The 19,094-nt window shown below is 33.9% G+C and overlaps 1 protein-coding gene across 13 annotated transcripts in view; it reads right to left on the bottom strand.

Moving 5' to 3' along the window:
• ROCK2 (Rho associated coiled-coil containing protein kinase 2) overlaps positions 1–19,094 on the bottom strand; it is a 141,454-nt gene that overhangs the window by 46,564 nt on the left and 75,796 nt on the right. For all 13 annotated transcript variants that reach the window (XR_012004795.1, XR_012004794.1, XR_012004793.1 and 10 more), the window contains exons 4-6: positions 15,697–15,834; positions 7,513–7,773; positions 465–609 (exon numbers count right to left, since the gene is read on the bottom strand). Coding sequence is in view for 10 of the 13 variants with exons in the window: in XM_072771070.1 (XP_072627171.1) it covers positions 465–609; positions 7,513–7,773; positions 15,697–15,834 (544 nt within the window). In the remaining 3 variants the exon portion in view is untranslated. The remainder of the gene's footprint in view (positions 1–464; positions 610–7,512; positions 7,774–15,696; positions 15,835–19,094) is intronic.

The following is a 19,094-nucleotide window of genomic DNA, read 5'->3' as shown; positions in this document are numbered from 1 at the left end:
TATAATGTAATTACAAAAACTAAAGAATACTTTTAGTTCTCTATTATTGGAACAAATATTAACAGCCTTATACTTAAATATTTACAACAAACACGATTGATCAAGAAAGTCTTAGAGGCCCACAGCACCAGTAAACTTGCTTCCTTTTTTTTTTTTTTTTTTTTTAGTAAACTTGCTTCTTGCTCTAACATTTTCTTCATACAAAAAGGCCTACTGAAGGATTGTTTCCTATCAATATACTTTTATTCCTTTTATATTCCACTAAATTACTGTGCCAGTACAACTTGGCTTTAATTTTCCAGTTAATAATCTGTCATATATGATACAACTAATTCAAAGTTTTAAAAATACCTACTTCTTTCATGGGACACAACTAATTTCCTTATATTCTCAAATTCTTGGTGTAAAACTAATGTTATGAGAGATAGATTTTGAAAAAAGAACTAGTTAAAATATTTACTTACCCACCAGCATCTCAAAAAGGAAAACACCCACCGACCACCAATCACATTCTCGCCCATAGTAACCATCACCCCCTTGTGATTTGAGAACCTCAGGTGAAATATAATCAGGTGTTCCAACTGCTGTATCACAATGCACCATGCCTGTCTGGTAAAAAGCAAAGATAAAGAAAAACAGTTGCATTTAAAAACATACACATATAAATGCAACTAATTCATTTATTACCATATAAACAGTAACTACAAATTGCTACCAAAAGAACTTCATTGCTGATAACTTTGGGAGGACTGGAGATAAGTGTATTACGAAGTGCCTTAAAGTGTCCAGATTACAAGAAATCAGGGATAATTTTTCAACTCTAAAATACAGAAGGCTTCATCAATGGAAGAAGGAAAAAGTGGTAAACTCCACAGGAATTCCAAACAAATCAACATCTTTTGTTTCTTTCTTACACTACTAAGTAGTTGCAAGGGAAGTACAAAATGTGATCTTAAAAGTAGTGATCTGGGGAAAGAATTAGAGAGAAAGGAAAAATTGTTTTCAAAAGAAACTAATTGGGCAGCCTGAGTGGCTCAGCAGTTTAGCACCGCCTCCTGCCCAGGGCCTGATCCTGGAGACCCCGGATAGAGTCCCTTGCTGGGCTCCCTGCATGGAGCCTGCTTCTCCCTCTGCCTGTGTCTCTGCCTGTGTCTCTCTCTCTCTGTCTCTCATGAATAAATAAAGAAAATCTTTAAAAAAAAAAAAAGAGGGCAGCCCTGGTGGCGCATCGGTTTAGCGCCGCCTGCAGCCCAGGGCGTGATCCTGGAGACCCGGGATGGAGTCCCACGTCAGGCTCTCTGTATGGTGCCTGCTTCTCCTCTACCTGTGTCTCTGCCTCTCTCTCTCTGTCTCTATGAATAAATAAATAAAATCTTAAAAAAAATAAAAAATAAAAATAAAAAAATAAAGAAATTGTAATTAAGATTACAGAGAGCCTAGTTTGGAGGCTGGATAAACCAACAGTTATTATTTTTTTAATCAAAGATATTTATTTATTTATTCATGAGAGACACAGAGAGAGGCCAGGACATACAAGGAGAAGCAGGTTCCTCGCAGGGAGCCCGATGCAGCTCAATCTTGGGGCTCTATCCCTGGACAGGGATCACACCCTAAGCCAAAGGCAGATAGATGCTCAACCACAGAGTCACCCAGATGTCCCCAAACAGTTATTAAGAAAAAAAAATGTTAACTCTGAAATAATTTTGTGTGTCCCCTACAGTTGAACAAGTAAATATACTGTAGATAATGAGATCCAGATTTCTCACTAACTACAAAAGAAATTACCAAAAAAAGGAAGAAGACTAGAATGAACCCTGTGGTATAGGACAAGAATTAGAAGTATCAGTATGAACTCATGATTTTTAATACCCTATATATACAAACAGGTAAGTACAAAACTAAACATGAACATGTGTGTGCAAATGGACTAGCACATATAGTAGATTCATGATACATGTGTCTGCTGACAAGGCCTAGAAATAATGGTACTTGAGGAGCAATAAGCATATCTAGTGTTCAAATACTGATTTCTAAATACCATTCTTGAATAAAAGAACTCTGGGGGCACCTGGGTGGCTCAGTTGGTTGAGTGTCTGTCTGCCTTTGGCTCAAGTCATGATCTCAGGGTCCTGGGACAGAGTCCTGAAATAGAGCCCTGTGTCAGGCTCCTGCCTTGGGAGGGAGTCTGTTTCTTCCTCTGTTGCCTTCCCACCCTGCCCACTCATGCTCTCTCTCTGTCAAGGAAATAAATAAAAATCTTAAAAAACAAACAAACAAACAAAAAAAACCCTTAAAAAAAAAAAACCTTTAAAAAAAAATGTTTCTTGGAGAAGTGGCTGATTCCAAAGCTGGGACAGATAAAAATAGAAGACAAGTAAGTCTTCAACAACTTATAGTGTTAAAAAATAAGAAAATGATCCAAAAAGAGGGCATATCTAAAGGTATGCCATGATAAGCAATGGAGCCATGATAAGCAAGCTCTACACTGAGTTTTAAGGTATGAGTAGAAACCTGCCAAGAAAACTGTATTCAACAATATATCTGAAGTCCAAGAATCATGAAATTGATTTCATTGCATAAAAACTACATGTAATTTGAGACCCGTGAACCATATGGCACAAAAGGTCAAATGATAAAGAATGAGGGTGAAACAGAGGGATCATATGACAAGCTAAGGAATTTGAACTTTCCTCAACAGATGACAAATCTACAGAAGGGTTTTAACAGGAGAGCAACATAAAGAGGTAAGCATCTTCAAAAGCTTCCTCATGGGTACTTTAAATGATTAAGATTAAATGTTTATTTGCTAAAATATATCTGGTGTTTTATAATGGGCAAAATATTATAAACGGAGAGATTCAATGAAAACACAAAACAGGTCAATCATAAATCTTGAGGTTGTCCAAAAGACACTATTCTAAATGCTTCCTGTGAAAGCGGAAAAAAAATTGTAACTGGAATTCTTAATTATCAGAGAAGCATTAGGAGCCTCCGCTTGACTGGACTGCTACCCAGGCAGGAGTCAGTTCATTTTAATGATCAAGGATGCAGGGGCTAGCAGTAGGGGCTCCTTTCTCAAACAGGCATATCCTTCACCTTATAAAAATCTCAGCTAGTGCTAAGTCCTGCTTCTTCTTTGTTCTATCTAAAAAACAGTCCAACTGGTTTATAAGTCCTTGTCCATTTGCACTATACCGTGCCCAAAGCACAAAAAGCTGCCTGTAATTCTAGTTATCTCCTGGGGTAACAATTATTACTTTTATTAGGGCTGTGGTTAAAAAGCTCATAGTTTTTGAATGGTCTTTCCCTATTGCTCCCATAAACCAGTTCTTTTCGATGTATAATTTTGCAGAAAATAGGTTTTTTTTTTTCCAGAAACACAAGTAGAAATGTCTCCATTTTACAACCTGGTGTCACCTGTAGAAGGGTTAGAACATTAACAATTTACCAATTCACTTTAAAAGAAGTACAGCCTCAATTTAATCAAATAGTATACATTAGAATATTAAGGAATAAAACTTTATATTATTTTAAGGTAACCTAAAATAGTAATATAAAATGTGCCCTAAAAGGTGTTAAAGGTGGGGACGCCTGGGTGGCTCAGTAGTTGAGCACCTGTCTTCGGCCCAGGACATGATCCTAGAGTCCCAGGATCAAGTCCCACATCAGGCTCCCTGCATGAAGCCTGTCTCTGTGTCTGTCTCTCTCTCTCTCTCTGGTCTCTCATGAATAAATAAAATCTTTTTTAAAAAAAAAAAGGTGGTAAGGGTGGCTATGAAATGCATAATGACAAGCAAAGACAAAACTCTATTTACCTAATTAAGCAAGCAATTTTAAATAGCAGTACTTCTAGGCTATCACTGAGACACATTTATATGTAAATATACTACACTGTGACACTCACTCATATCTACATATTTTTTTCAGAAAGAAAAAGAATAGCAGCATTTAGAAAACTAAAATAAAACCACAATTTATTAATGAGAGAACTTACTGACATAAACCAGTACTCTTAATTAAATGTAATAGTAACAAATTATTTTAGTCCTTGTAGGTAATAATTTTTAGTTGTATTTTATTTTTGCATTTATTCACAGCCAGAAGAGCTAAAAAGTAATTTGAGAACTCTGTCTATATTGTAGATAAAGGATTAGGAAACTTTTCTATAAAAGGCCAGGAAATATTTTAGTGATATTTAATAAGTACTTTAGGACTTGTGGGCACATATCTTAAACCATCTTTTAAAAATGGACATTTTCAGTACAGGAGCTATACAAAACCAAGCCACAGGTCAGATCTGGCCCTGCACTCCAGTTTGCTGATCCCTTCTACGATATGCAGATGAATGAGAACAAGACTAGAACATTTCTAACAGCTTTGAGACCATAACAATAATCAAACCAAGGCCAATAATGTGATGAACTTGAAACTTGCAACAGTACTATTCACATTAACAGTTAACATAACAAAATTATAAATTCTATGTACTATAGCTTTTAATTAAAAAAAACCTTTGTTCTTCAACATAGTTGTTCTCATCATTAGTTTTACAGAATAGAGGTCTTGGGTAAAACAACATTTTTTAAACTACAGCATTTCTTTCTTTCTTTCTTTCTTTCTTTCTTTCTTTCTTTCTTTCTTTCAACTTCAGTATTTAAAAAATATATATATTTACATCAAAATTAAGAATTGCTGTTCAAACAGACACAAATGCAAAGCTAACATGAGCATTATCTGTGGAATCACTACTGAGATTATATAAGGAATAACTGCACATCAACAAGTTGGTTTTAAAAAGGTGAAAAGATACACAAGTAATTTATGAGATAAAGGACTAACAATTATATGAAAAAAGTTTGACATCATTAATTATAAAATAAAATTTTAAAAAACTATTACCTTATACCAATGGAATTGGTAAGATTTAGAGAATGAATAATAGGAAAGTTGAGTAAGAACATGGAGAGACACGATCTCTAATGCACTCAACTGTTAACAAGAGGTTATAACATTTACAGCCATTCTGGAGGTCAGTAATACTTTACTTATGTATCTTCTAAGTCAGAAGTCCCACGTATAAGTGTATATTTAGAGAAAACCCTTGTCTGAACACACATGGGACATGTCTGAAGATATTCAACATCAATGTTTAACTACATTCAACACAGTACTCTTGGTAGCAGGTTGCTGATGTGGCCTAGGAATCCAACACAAGGAGGAATAAGTAAAACTACTAGATAAATCCTATGGAACACTGTGATGGAATGAGCTAATTTACATATATCAGAATAGATACAAAACAATGTTGAGTGAAAAGAAGTAAAAAAAAAAAATGACATCTATATTATTATACTATTTCTAATTTATACACATGTACGTTAAATTAATAGCCTGCAAGAGCTTATAGTAAAAACATGACAGTAGCTGTCTATTAGGGAAAGAGAAAATGAGACTGAAATGAAAAGGGGGAAAATATCATAAAATAACTAGATGAAGTCTTTCTGTTGACTACTAATGACAATAAGTGATGAACCAAGCAGGATTATTAGCTGAGCTATATGTACTTGAAAAAATAGCAAATAAAATTATATAAGCCACATTTTACTTTGTCTTATAAAGAGACAATGTAAGAGATTTAAATTGCTAAATTTAGTATTTACTTATATGCTTATAAAATTATTCTAGAAAAACCATATTCTGTCCTGTTCCTCACACTCTATACCCTTTTCTCCCTAACCATCACTACCTACCCTAAAAACATAGTGTGACTTCTCTACATCCTCCCAAAAGTTTTTGATTTAATTAAAATCAGAATACACTCATGGAACCACAGCACATAAACATCACTCATTATGCACAAGAGACATAAAAAAAGTTTAGCATTCTATTAGAAAATTTTTTATACTGTATTTTAATTAAAGATAATTTTTACAAAAAAAAAAAAAATAAAGATAATTTTTACTACTAACCATTTCACACTGTAGTATGATAAACACCACAAGAGGGAGCTTTAGGGACAAATGCTCTATCTATTAAACACTGACTGATGTATGCAGAACATGGACACAGTGACATATACATGAAGAAGACCAAAGAAGAAAGGAATGTTAAGTTTTACTTGAGCAAACACAGCATACAAACCTAGATACATGAAAACAGCCTATGAACACAGCACAAATTCTAAATAACTAAAAACATTACCAGAGTGATTATTAGATTATAGTGATTATTATTATTATAGGAGAGTCAGATTAGGATTATCAGGAAGAACTTTCCAAATGAGGTAAAATCTGAGCTGAGCTTGGAAGAATACAGAATGCTGATGAAGACAGTATGATTTATAAAAGCGTCACATGGGTGACATGAATAAGAGGTAAAGAGAAAAGAAAATCAACTTAATTAAAAATAAACATCTTAATAAGATATAAAACAAGACAAAATCAGAGAGGGAGACAAATCATAAGAGACTCAATCACAGGAAACAAACTGAGGGTCACTGGAGAGGAGGAGGGTTGGGGGATGGGGTCACTGGGTGATGGGACGTTAAGGAGGGCACGTGATATGATGAGCACCAGGTGTTGTATTAGACTGATGAATCACTAACCTCTATCTCTGAAACCACTAATACATTATATGTTAATTAATTGAATGTAAATAAAAAATTTTTTACAAAGTTAAAAAAAAGGTATTTTTGTTAAGAAATATGATTAGATATATAAGCACACTGGAAGGTTATAAAAACCACACAAAAAATATCTAGTTTGCTGTCAACATAATTAACACTTAGAGTCTGATACATGTAAGTTACCCTCCAGATCCAACAGGGAAACAAAAAAATAAAAATAAAAAAATAAAAATAAAATTATTCTCCCCATCAGGAATTACTGCCAGAAATTATATATAGTATACTTACAGAGAAAAAGGTGAGATATAAATTTTGAAACAAAAATAAATCAACATCATAATTGGCTGTGAGGTTAAAACTACTGAATCTATTAATTATAATGTGAATTGTTCAACAGGTAAAGTACACAATAGATGATGGCCTTAAATTTACTCGATATGGTTGATGCAGATAGGGTTGGTAGCAGACAGTATAACATAAACTTCTTACCTCATTTTTTTAAAGGAAAAATACAGAAATAATGGTGATGGACATAATATTCATGTACCTTTAATTCATATTTTGTGTCCTATTCTTCACCTGGATCATTTTGCACATGAGCTAGTTTTAATTGATAGCAATTACTTGTCACCATTCTATGGGGAGATATCTAAGTTATCTGTATCCGTATGTCCCTTATATTTGCCAAATCTAGTACTATATAAGAAATAAAGCACTCTGTAGCTAGATGAATGATCAGTAAAAAAAAAAAAAAAAGTTTTATTTTGTTTAAGTCACTACACAGCAAAACTAAATTTATCTTTGTTTAAAACTATAAAGTCGAGATTTGAAGTTTCTTTTATTTTTGTTTTTAAAAACTAGCTTTTTTTTTTGTACTTATTACTTACTTCATCCATCTTCATACATGTGCCAAAATCTGCTAACTTTAGATGTCCATGTTTATCCAAGAGCATGTTGTCAGGCTTTACATCTCTGTGAATTAAGCCCATGGAGTGTATGGCATCCAGAGCAAGAACAACTTCAGCAGTATAGAATTTGGCCCATTTTTCAGGCACGTCATAGTTACTCATAAGGTTTACAAGATCTCCACCAGGCATGTACTCCATTACCATGTACAGATACTTATCATCTTGAAAAGCACAAAAGAGCTGTAAAACAAAACAAGAAGAGAAAAAAAAAGTTTTTAGGAAAGAAAGAAAATCTAAAGTTTAAATGGGACAAAATCCAAAACAATTATTACTATTGAAAAATACAAGGTATTTTACAACCAAAAGAATTTTGGTTGAATTTTATGAAATCTTTGATTTTAGATTTGGACATCTCTAATGGAAAACAGGTATGAGACAAAACTTTTTATATGGTTACTTCTGCATGCTGACAAAATATACATAAATGAATCATTTTCTTTCTTAGAAAACACAAGAATCTATTTAAATAGAGATATTTTAAAAGAGAAACAGAACGAGGGACATAAAAGGTGAAAGAATGACAGAAGAATTCATAGTTTAAAAAAAAAAAAACAGCTTTCTGAAAACAAAGCAAGCTACTCCACGTAATTTACAAAGAAGAAAGCTGAAGAGGCAGGAGCAGTTGAGAAAAATTTCAATGATACCACATTCAATGGCTGTAAGCACAGGGAGTAAGCACCAGAGCACTGTACAAGAGTGAGTCCCTGGTGAACACATCTACAACAGGGCCTGTTCCTCTCCTATCCCCTATCATCTTGTTAATAAGCAGCAGGGGGCAATGCTACTGGCACCCAGACTAAAGCAGTGACATTGGGACCAGAGAAATCACACCAAGCTAAATTGCTACTGACACCCCCCCCCCCAGATACATAGGAACCACAAATTTATAAGTTATTTGTACATTCCCAACATATCCCAAACCACACCCTTGAAGCAAGCAATGCAAACAGGAAAGGTTTCTACAAACTCATAGGGAAAACAGAACAAAACCAAGAACTTACACTTAAATAAAAAGAATCCCTACAAATCAGTTATTTTAAATCAACAGATGAAGAATTAAGCAGGTATTTCACAAAAAAAAAAGATATTCAAAGATGAAAAGGTATGAAATGTCATTAGAGAAAGATGAATTTAAACTACTCTGAGACACCAATCTGCATGCACAAAAATGACCAAAAATTTTAAAACTGATAATACCAAGTGCTGACAAGGACAAAGGGAACTTATAAACTAAACTTCTATAACCACATTGAAAAAGAAGCTGTCACCACCTACTGAGATTGATTTAAGTACCCCAAAATGCCATTCCTAGGAATAAACCCAACAGAAATAAGTACAAGAACACTTACATTACTTGTAACAAAATTTTGAAATATACCAACAAATTATGGTAAATACATATAATGGAATAAAACACAGCAATGAAATTATTAAATTGTAGCAATGTAGATCACTCATGCCAATATAATGTTGAACAAAAAAGCTAGATACAAAAGAAGAGAGATATTCAGTGATACCGCATATAAAGTTCAATAAGAAAAAAAAAAAATTCAATAAGCAGGAAAACTATAGGCCCTGAGTGCTGATTTAGGTGGTACACTCGAAAGAAAAGCAAGGAAATGATTACCAATAAAGGCAGAAGAGTGGCTATTCTGGGAGGAATACATGAATGCAGTGATTGGGAAAGAGTACAAGAGAACCTCTGGACTTATTATGGCAATGTTTATTTTTTGACCTGGGTAGTGAATACATGGGTGTTTGCTTTGTGATAAATCTTTCTGCACCTGTTCTAAGTATTTATGTGTATATCATAAATAAAATCATTTTTTTAAAAAAGCATGATAAAATTAAAGCAGAACTCAAGAAGGAAATTTATAACTTCAAATGCATTTATAGGTATCTCTCTTTATCCTTTCACTATCCAATATTTAAAAAGATACTTGCATTGGAAAATTAAGACAATAAAAATTAGGCACATAAAGAAACTAGAAAAGAACAATATAAACCCACGAAAACAGAGCTAAGAAATTTTTTTAAAAGAAGAAAATAAAAAAATAAAATAAAATAAATAAAATAAAATAAAAAAGAAGAAAATAATTAAAAAGCAAAAAATGTGTTATTTTGTAAATAAAACAAAAAAATCTTAACACTAAAAAATTTACATAGACTCAACAGATAAATAAAAACTTGAATTAGTCAAAAATCAAGTGGGAAAATAAGAGGTTGACAGAGGATCTAATCAGGAAAGAAATGGAGGGATTGAGTACAGTAAAACAATACACTGAGTTTTAGGACAGCAGCTATCTTTCAGAAGAAAAAAAGGGAGAAAAGACTGGGTAGGAGTACATCAAGTATTTCAAGGATTCTCGTAATGTTTTCAAAATTAAAAGATTAAAATTAACAATGGAAAAATGTTAAAATTTGCTAAATGTATGTAAGACAACGTTTCCAGATGGCTTATTTATTAGGCAAGCAAGAACAGATATTTACCAATGGTGAATTTAGTTGTGTTTGATTGCATCAGCTGAAGAAATTCGTCTAGAGAAAACTCAACGCAAGACTGTCTTTCAAAAACAGCTGCTCAAAGAGTTGAGGACACTGGTGGCAATATCAGTAGTCAATTTCAAAACAAGGCGAATGATTTTCAGTGGTTTTCCTCGGCTCTTGATGAGCCAACAGATGTTACTAATACCATGCAGTCATTACCCGTTATTGGAGAAGTAAGTGCCAAGCTTGATGTGAGTAAAGAATTAGCCTCTATAAACAGTCTGCACAGATGAACTACAGGCAAAAACAGTTTCAAAGAAGTTGAGAAAACACTAATTGAGTACAACCTAAGCTAGAATTTGGTAAGGTGTGTTTACAAACGATGGTGGTAAAAATATATGTGGAACAGAAAAAGGCTTCACTGGATTAATCTACAAAGCTTGTGAAAATGTGTGATACTTAAAATCTGTTTATTCTCTGTAATACCGATCAATAAGTACTCAGTGGAAAATATATTTGAATCTCTCGTGTAATAAATAAATGAGCAGTATTAATGGTTGCTATTTGCTCTTGTGGACTTAACAACTATCATTATCTGTTCTGTGAATTTTTTGTCAGAAATAGATGCTGAATATCCTCACTCTACCACACAGCAGTTCAGTGGCTTGGCACTGGTAAAATTTCATTGCAATCTTAGAGCTGAGACTGAAATCTGTCCGATCAAGACCACTCTCAACTACTACTATGGAACACTGAAAGGCTTTCTAAATTAGTTTTAGAAGCAGGCTTGATAACTTTCTTAATTAACGTTTCTTAATTAATACAACCTAAAATGACAAGGTAAATAGCACTTATATGCAAAACTTACATTTTTTAAAAATTTATTTATTTATTTTAGAGAGAGAGTAGGTGCAAGCAAAAGAGGAAAGAGCAGAGGGAGAAGGAGAGAGAACACCAAGCAGACTCCCCACTAAACATGGAGCTGGAGGCAGGGCTCAATCCTACCATCCTGAGATCATGACCCCAGCCAAAACCTAGAGTCAACGCCTAACTGACTGAGCCAAGGCACCCCATAAAATTTAAATTTTTTTTTAATTTAAATTTTTAATGACAACATCAAACATCAAACTTTTTATGCTTTCCATGCTATCAAAATCAGAAGTGAGATTTCCACTTCTATACAAATTGGCAATGGATGTATTTTCTGAGCTCAAACTACAGTCCCACAGTTCCAACAGCATTTTTCTGACCTGAATGTAAGTGTAAAGCAAATATCCATGTTTCAAAAATCCATTAAACTCTGCCATTGAGGGGGTCTAGTTAAGAGTCTGCCTTTGGCTCAGGTTATGATCCCAGGGTCCTGGGATCAAGCCCTGAGTCAGGCTCTCTGCTCAGCAGGGAGTCTGCGTCTCCCTCTCCTCCTGCGGGGGGTGGGGGGGGGGGAGGAAGGAAAGAAGGAAGGAAGGGAGGGAGGGAGGGAGGGAGACAGACAGACAGACATCCGTGAAAAGACTGGCCCCCTACCAAATACCAAAATATATGAAAAACTACAGAAATTTAAACAATGTTATTTTAGTGCAGGAAGAAATAACAAATCAAATTAATAGAACAGAGTTAAAAGAAATTCATGTGTATATGGTAAATTAGTATATGATATAAAGAACATTTCATTTACTTCATGGGAAAAAGACAGGCTTTTCTATAAACAGCATTGGGAAAAATGGCTGCCTATTTGGGAAAAACAAATCTTACTTCATATAAAAATATAAGTTCCTAGTGACTCAGACTCCTGCCCCTCCCAAAATTAAAATATAAAAAAGTGTAAGTATAAAAGAATGTTTTCATAATACTGGGCTAGGGAAGGTATTCCCCAGCAAGAATCAAAATATAGTATAAATAGAATTGATTAGATCTATATTTAAAAACTCAGTAAGGAACAAATAACAGTCCAAGAGAATAGATTTCCAACATATGTAACACAGGATTAATATACAAGGTCTATCAGTATTCTAATAAATAAATTTTTAAAAAGCAACACATAGAAAAATGGGATAAGCAATGAAAGAATACAAATTACTAACAAGCATATGAAATGTCCTGAACCTCAGAATTAACCAAGAAAATGCAACCTAGCACAGTAACATCTTTTTTACTTGAGGATGCAACCAACAAAAATTTTAAATAACTACAATATCCAGTATCGGCTAAAAATGTAGTGAAATAAAAATGATAAACAATTAGAGTAATATAGACTTGTTAAAATCTTTTTTCTACACAGCAATTTGGCACTATCAAAATGTCAAATGTGCACACTATATGACCTAGCAGCTTCAATGCTAGGAATCTATTCTAAGGAAATATTCACATGCGTATAAAAGATGAACCTAAAGCACAATTAATCCACCATGTCAAGGACAGAAAATGTACAAGATTGGTCTGGAACATCCCATTATATCAGAGAGTAAGTATCAAAGGCTGCTACATCTATGTCCAAAGGACTCAGGAACCAACCTGAACAGGATGTCATTTGCCAAAGGTGTCACAATTTGAGCATCAATAATATACTCAAAGGACTAAAACACATCAAATAGGTTTCAAGTCTGTTAAGTTCAACTGGTAACTCCCCCCAAAACTGTTCACCTTTAAGGATAAAAGGAAATTAATTCCTTACTTTGAAAACTAGTAAACACACGGAAAGAATAAAGTATTTATCCTGTCCCTCTGTGAATTGTACTACTGGGTAACCAAATAGTAAATGGGGAATATTTTCTTTATAGAATTATTCCAGTCACTATAATAAAAAAGGATGGCTCAGGGTTAGGGTGTAAGGATTGGAATATCACCATTTTTAAAATCCCTAATAAATTAATGGACCTGGGATTTATGCACAAATAGCTAGTAAAATAACAGAGAATTAAGCAGACATTAGCTTCCTAATAGAACAAAACACTATCCTTGAAGTTGTCCTGACACTCTCCCAAAAATCACACGTGATTCTGATCCTGTATCTCCAGTTAGCAACTCAAAAAATACAAACAAGAGAGGAACACGTTAAACTACACAAGGATGTAATCAGCAAAAACCAGGTTTCTTCAATAAATAAACTCATAAAAAAATTAAAAAAATAAAAAATAAAAAAAACAAACAAACTCATGAGACAAAAAGGAAAACAGGAAGGAAACTAGATTGAGAGGATTAAAGAAGATACCTAAACTTAAATTTTAAAAAAGCTAAAAGTAGGGATGCGTGGGTGGCTCATGGGCTGAGCTCCTGCCTTTGGCTCAGGACATGGTCCCAGAGTTCTGGGATGGAGTCCGCCATCAGGCTCCCTGTGGGGAGCCTGCTTCTCCCTCTGCCTATGTCTCTCTCTGTGTCTCTCTCATAAATAAACTCTTTACCAAAAAAAAAAAAAAAAAAAAAAATCTAAAAGTAAACTGGAAGTATTCAAGGGTACACACCAACTTGGGTATGTGAAACTGTACAGAAAAGTAAGGAGGTGTTCACCATGAAAGTATGGACATTAGAAAAACAGGCAACACAGCAAACTGAATATAACAGATGGCTTTAAAAAAAAGTCTTCTCTATCAGCAAATAAGTTTTTTAAATACGCCAACATTCATCTATGGAATTCAAATCACACTAAGAATGTATCTTATGTGTCAAATACGATAGGTCAAAGATTTATGTTGTATCATAATTTATGTAAGAAAGGTAAGAGCCATCTCCAAAAAGAGTGCTGTAACAAAGTATGAGGGCCTTCATCCGTTTAAATATTGAACAGTAATAAAAAAAATAAGCACTGAGATTTGGTAAACTGTTAGGAATAATCTACCAAAATTGATTACAGGCATATCCTATAACCCATTAATTTCACTGCAAGGTACAGATCCCTAACACAAATGTGTGAACATATGTACCAAAATCCATGTGAAAGAATTCATAGCAGCATTATTCACAATAGCCAAAAAACAGAAACAACCTAGGTGTCTATTAATTGATGAACAAATAAAATGTGGGATATCTATACAACAGACGATTATTCAGCCATAAAAAGAAATGAAGGGCTGATACATGCTATACCATGAATGAATACTGAAAACATTATGCTAAATGAAAAAAGATATCACAAAAGATCACATATTGTATGATCCCATTTACACGAAATACCCTTAATAGGCAAATCCACATACACAGAAAGCAGATTAGTGGTTGCCAGGAGTTGAAGACAGGGAGGATTAGAGAATAAATGCCAATTGATTCTGGGTTTCTTTTTTGAGGCACCAAAATGTTCTATAAATATATTGAAGCTTTAAAAATATACTAATATAAATACAGTAAAACTCTATAAATATATTGAAAAATCACTAAATTAAATCAATAAATAGAAAGAAGTCAGTCATTTTGACAAGTTTCCCCACAAAGTTATACATTTCAAACATACAAATACAATGATGGTGCATGGAATATCCTTTACCATAGAGATAAACAAATGAAAGCCAGAATTATAATGTTATTTTTTCAATTTACAAGGTTTCACTGTTGACAGGCTTCCAAAGATCCATTAACTCTTTATCTCAATGAACACTTTATAAAGGTCCACTTAGCTGAATTAAAGATCAAATACATCAGTGTATGAAACGATAAACTAGAAAAGGCAATGATTCTTTACTATGAAAGCAATTTAAAGCTAAAAGTGGAATAATTTATTACCACCATTCCTTAATTAAATTATGATATATAATTTGCTACAAAAACTTTAGTTTTAGCTACACATATCAGAACTTTTATTCACTAGCAACAATAAAAAAAATTAAGTAGAGAGAAAGCACTGGGGCTCAACATCATTAAAAAAGTAATAATGAGCTTTTAAATTACATAGTCATCTATGTGGCAAATTTTTTACCTGCAAATTGCCTTCCACAAGCAAGATTATCAAACCCTCAAATCATTTAAGGTAACATTCTGAACATGCATTGGTACATCTCTAATCTTAGGATATTTGTTCAAAAATGTGTGCAGAATTAGGTATTAGTATAAATACACCTTCAGAGAAGCAAAGTTAATGAGGAGTATAATTGAAAGGGACATAAGATACAACCATAAATTCCTTACTTTACAGTCAAGAGGCTGAATTAGGAAGCACAATACTGTCTTATAGGTAATATATAAATGACTATGGGAAAATTTTCAAAATTTTTATTGTAGGAAGTTTTGGGTTTTTTGAGACAGGCTTATTATTGTTCCTATTATGTAAATCACAAGAGAGTGTAGGCAGGGAATAGCAGCATACTGGTAACCAAATTGTTCATAAAGGAATTCTTTAAAAGTTGCAAATACTTGCTTTCATACACCATTTAAGTATTACATGTCATGTCTATATGACATACTATTTAGGAACATTAAACAAGTATATTGAATCCGAGCTTAGTAAAAATGACTGCATTGTTACTATGTGAGTTATAGGACTTTAAGTATAAAAAATCATATTTTATGAATGATAAACACAATAAAGGGAAATAAACTGAGCACTGGGTGTTGTTATACTATATGGTGGCAAACTGAATTTTAATTAAAAAAAAAAGGGGGAAATAAATTTGTAAAGGTCTGTGTGCTTACCTGAACCACCCAGGGACTGTTGGCAAAGGCCATAATATCTCTCTCTTCCCAGAAAAAAGCAGAATCTGATCTTTTTATCATTTCAAACTTACTAAGAAGCTTCATAGCATACACCTTCTGTGATGCTTTATGACGAACCTGTAGATTTTTTTAAAACATGAAAATAATTTTGTGAGAGAAAGGTAAACAATGGATCATACTATATTCTATTATTAAGATTTTAGTTATTAAAAAAAAGATTTTAGTTATAAAACAAAATGATGTTTAGCTGACAAAAAGTAAAAGCATAACATTTTTAATGGGAAAAAAATGAGAAAATTCCCAACAGCCTAAATATTTCATGAAATACACAATACCTTTAAATGCTAGGTTCCATGAATTCATAAAGCTTCATTCCTTTATGGTAATTAAGCTACCCAATTTTAAGAACAGATACAGTTAAATGAGAAACTTTCAAGGTATGTACATGTATTGCTCACTATCTGAACAGAAGAACCTAGCAAATTCACATATCAAGGGACATTTGTGATTTTGTTAAGTCATCTTTATTTCTTTCAAAGTATCTTATTTAAAAGGTCTTTTTTAATTTTAAGGAAAAAAAACTACCAACAATATGATTATTTGATCAATTCTTATCTTCCTTATCAGATTGTAACTTCTACAAGGACAAAAACTTATCTTTCTTTGACCATCATTTTATTTTTATTTTTTTTTAAAGATTTATTTATTTATTCATTCAGAGAGAGAGAGAGGCAGAGACACAAGCAGAGAGAGAAGCGGGCTCCATGCAGGGAGCCCGACGTGGGACTCGATCCCGGGTCTCCAGGATCACGCCCGGGGCTGCCCTGACCATCATTTTAATCCTAGATATACCAAACAGCAAACTCCACCACAGAGCAATAAATACCTAATGATTATAATAGTTAATGTTTACTAAATAATTAATAAAAAATAGTGACTGCTAGCATTTATATTTGGATATCTAACAGGACATGCAAAGCTGAATTCCAAATCTTTACCTCTGAATTTATTCCTTTACATAAGTCTTCCTCATTTTTGTAAATGGCATCTTCATTCTTAGTTAGTTGCTCTGGCTAAAAATCTTTGGATCCTCTTTTTCTCTCACACAGCTCATCAAACTCAGCAGCAAATCATTTCAGTCCTACCTTCAAATAGTTTCAGAATCCAATCATCTCTAACTACCTCCTCGGATAACCCTGGGGTCTAAATCTTTTATTTCCATTACCTACAATAACCTAAACTGGCTTCCCTGCTATGACTCTTGCCTACCCACGTGTGGTGATCCTTCAAAAACATAAACCATTTCCTGTCACCCCTGTTTTAAAACCCCAATAGTTTCATCTCTGCACGAGATTCTCTCGCCTGGAATCAGCCCTCACTTCCTTCAGATCCCTGCTCAGATGTTATCTTCTAAGTGAGGCCTACTATGATCAAGCTATTGCTTAATTTACATAGACTCTGCTGCCCACACATTCCCTATTCCATTCTTTCTTCCTTGCTTTTGCTTCACTGTACTTATTACCATCTTACACCTTATTTTTTACTTTTATTTTATTATCTCTTGCACTAGAAATCAAGCCCAATGAAAGAAAAGATTTTTGTGTTTTGTTCACTGCTTAATCCATAGTGCCTAGTAAAATGCTTGGTACACAACCACCTTTGAATAAATATTTGCTAAAACAATGAATTTACTTGTGGGTGCTTACTATATACCAGGCACAGTGTGTTTTCATAAATGCATTATTTAATCTTCATCACAATCCTAATGAAGTGTTATTTCCCCATGTTACAAATAAGAAATCTGAGGCACAGAGAAATGAACTTGCTGAGGGTCACAGAGCGAGTAGAAATGAAGATGTAAAGGTACAGTAGTCTGGGGCACCTGGATGGTGCACTGGTTTTGTCTGACTCTTGGTTTTAGCTCAGGTCGTCATGAGATTGAGTCCTGTGTCAGGTTCTGTGCTCAGTACAGAGTGCTAAAGATTCTCCCTTTCCCTCTTCCTCTGCCCCTCCCGGTGCCCACCTTCTCTCTCGTTCTCTCTCTCTCTCCCTCTCCCTCAAATAGATACAAATTTTAAAAACAAAGGTACAGTAGTCTGCATCCAGAACCCATGCTAGTACTCACTTATCTAGGTCATTTATACACATGTGTAGCCACAATTAGGATGCTTTCCCCAGAACAGAGTCAGATTACATTGGTCAGCAGTGTCACCCATTCAGTTACTGCTCCTTTTTACTCAGAAGTATGCCATTATTTGTACAACAAATTAAATGGTCATCCTGCTGAGGGTTAGATGAAAGAAGAGGCAATTGAGCTCATGACGAAAATCTACAGATATCTAAGTGATCTAGCCTACAACTACCTTCCCAATTTAAATCTTGTCATTTTTTCCCCTTGTTCATACTTCAACCATACTTACCACCTTCTTTCAATTCCTCTAATATACCTTTTCTCAGTATCTTTACAGGTACAGGGAAGGTTAACAGAAAATAAATCACAGTCACTGACTTCACCTTTCCCTCAAAGAGACTAGCTCTGTCATTCAGCCAAAATATAAACTTCTCAAAGGAGTGACCACTCTATCCAAAGTAGGAACTCGTTCTCTACCTCGAACTCCATTTGCTTTTCTCCTAGCAAATACCATAACTTGTGATTTTTTTTAATGTTGTTTCCTTGGCTTTATTGTGTATCTCTCACATTAGAATGTAAGCTCAATAAAGGTAGGGACTACCCATGCCTATTTTATTCTCCATTACATCATCAGTGTCAAATACAATGCCAACACCGGCAATTAAAATAGATACTCACTAAATATTTGATGAACAAATTAATGTCTGTGAAAAAAAGACTTTTTTATTTGATCACTCGCCAAACTATTAATTTCCAGTTTTAAGAAAAATCCAACTGCTAATATTTCTACTTATCTCTCATCAAGTACTGTTCACATATAAAATCAGTACTTATGCTGATGAAAATAAGGTAAACCAAAGGAATGCTCATGTCCTCCCCGAGAAGATATGTAAGAACTATCATACTTTACAGATCAGACACTATATAACAAAATTTTAGAAAATCAGACAAGTGCTGTATGTACCTTTTTACCAAAGAGACTTTTTCTCCTAACAAATCCCAGGTTAAGAATTTTATTTGTTGAATCACTCACAAAAAAGACAGAAAAAGTCTTAGCATGAAACAATAAAGACATGTACTCCAAATCATCCATTTTTGGCTATGAGACAGTAACGGACACCAGCTAGCCCTCACATTGTAAGCAATAATCAAAATGGTAAAATATATGAAGCAAGAGTTTTCAGGCTTGGTAAATTGGGCAGCACAAGACTATAATCCCTGAGAGAAGAAAAATTCCCCAAGTCAA

This window comes from Canis lupus, chromosome 12 (genome assembly GCF_048164855.1).
Source record: "Canis lupus baileyi chromosome 12, mCanLup2.hap1, whole genome shotgun sequence".
NCBI classification, from domain to species: Eukaryota; Metazoa; Chordata; class Mammalia; order Carnivora; family Canidae; genus Canis; species Canis lupus.
This window is presented reverse-complemented; position numbering and strand designations above follow the sequence as displayed.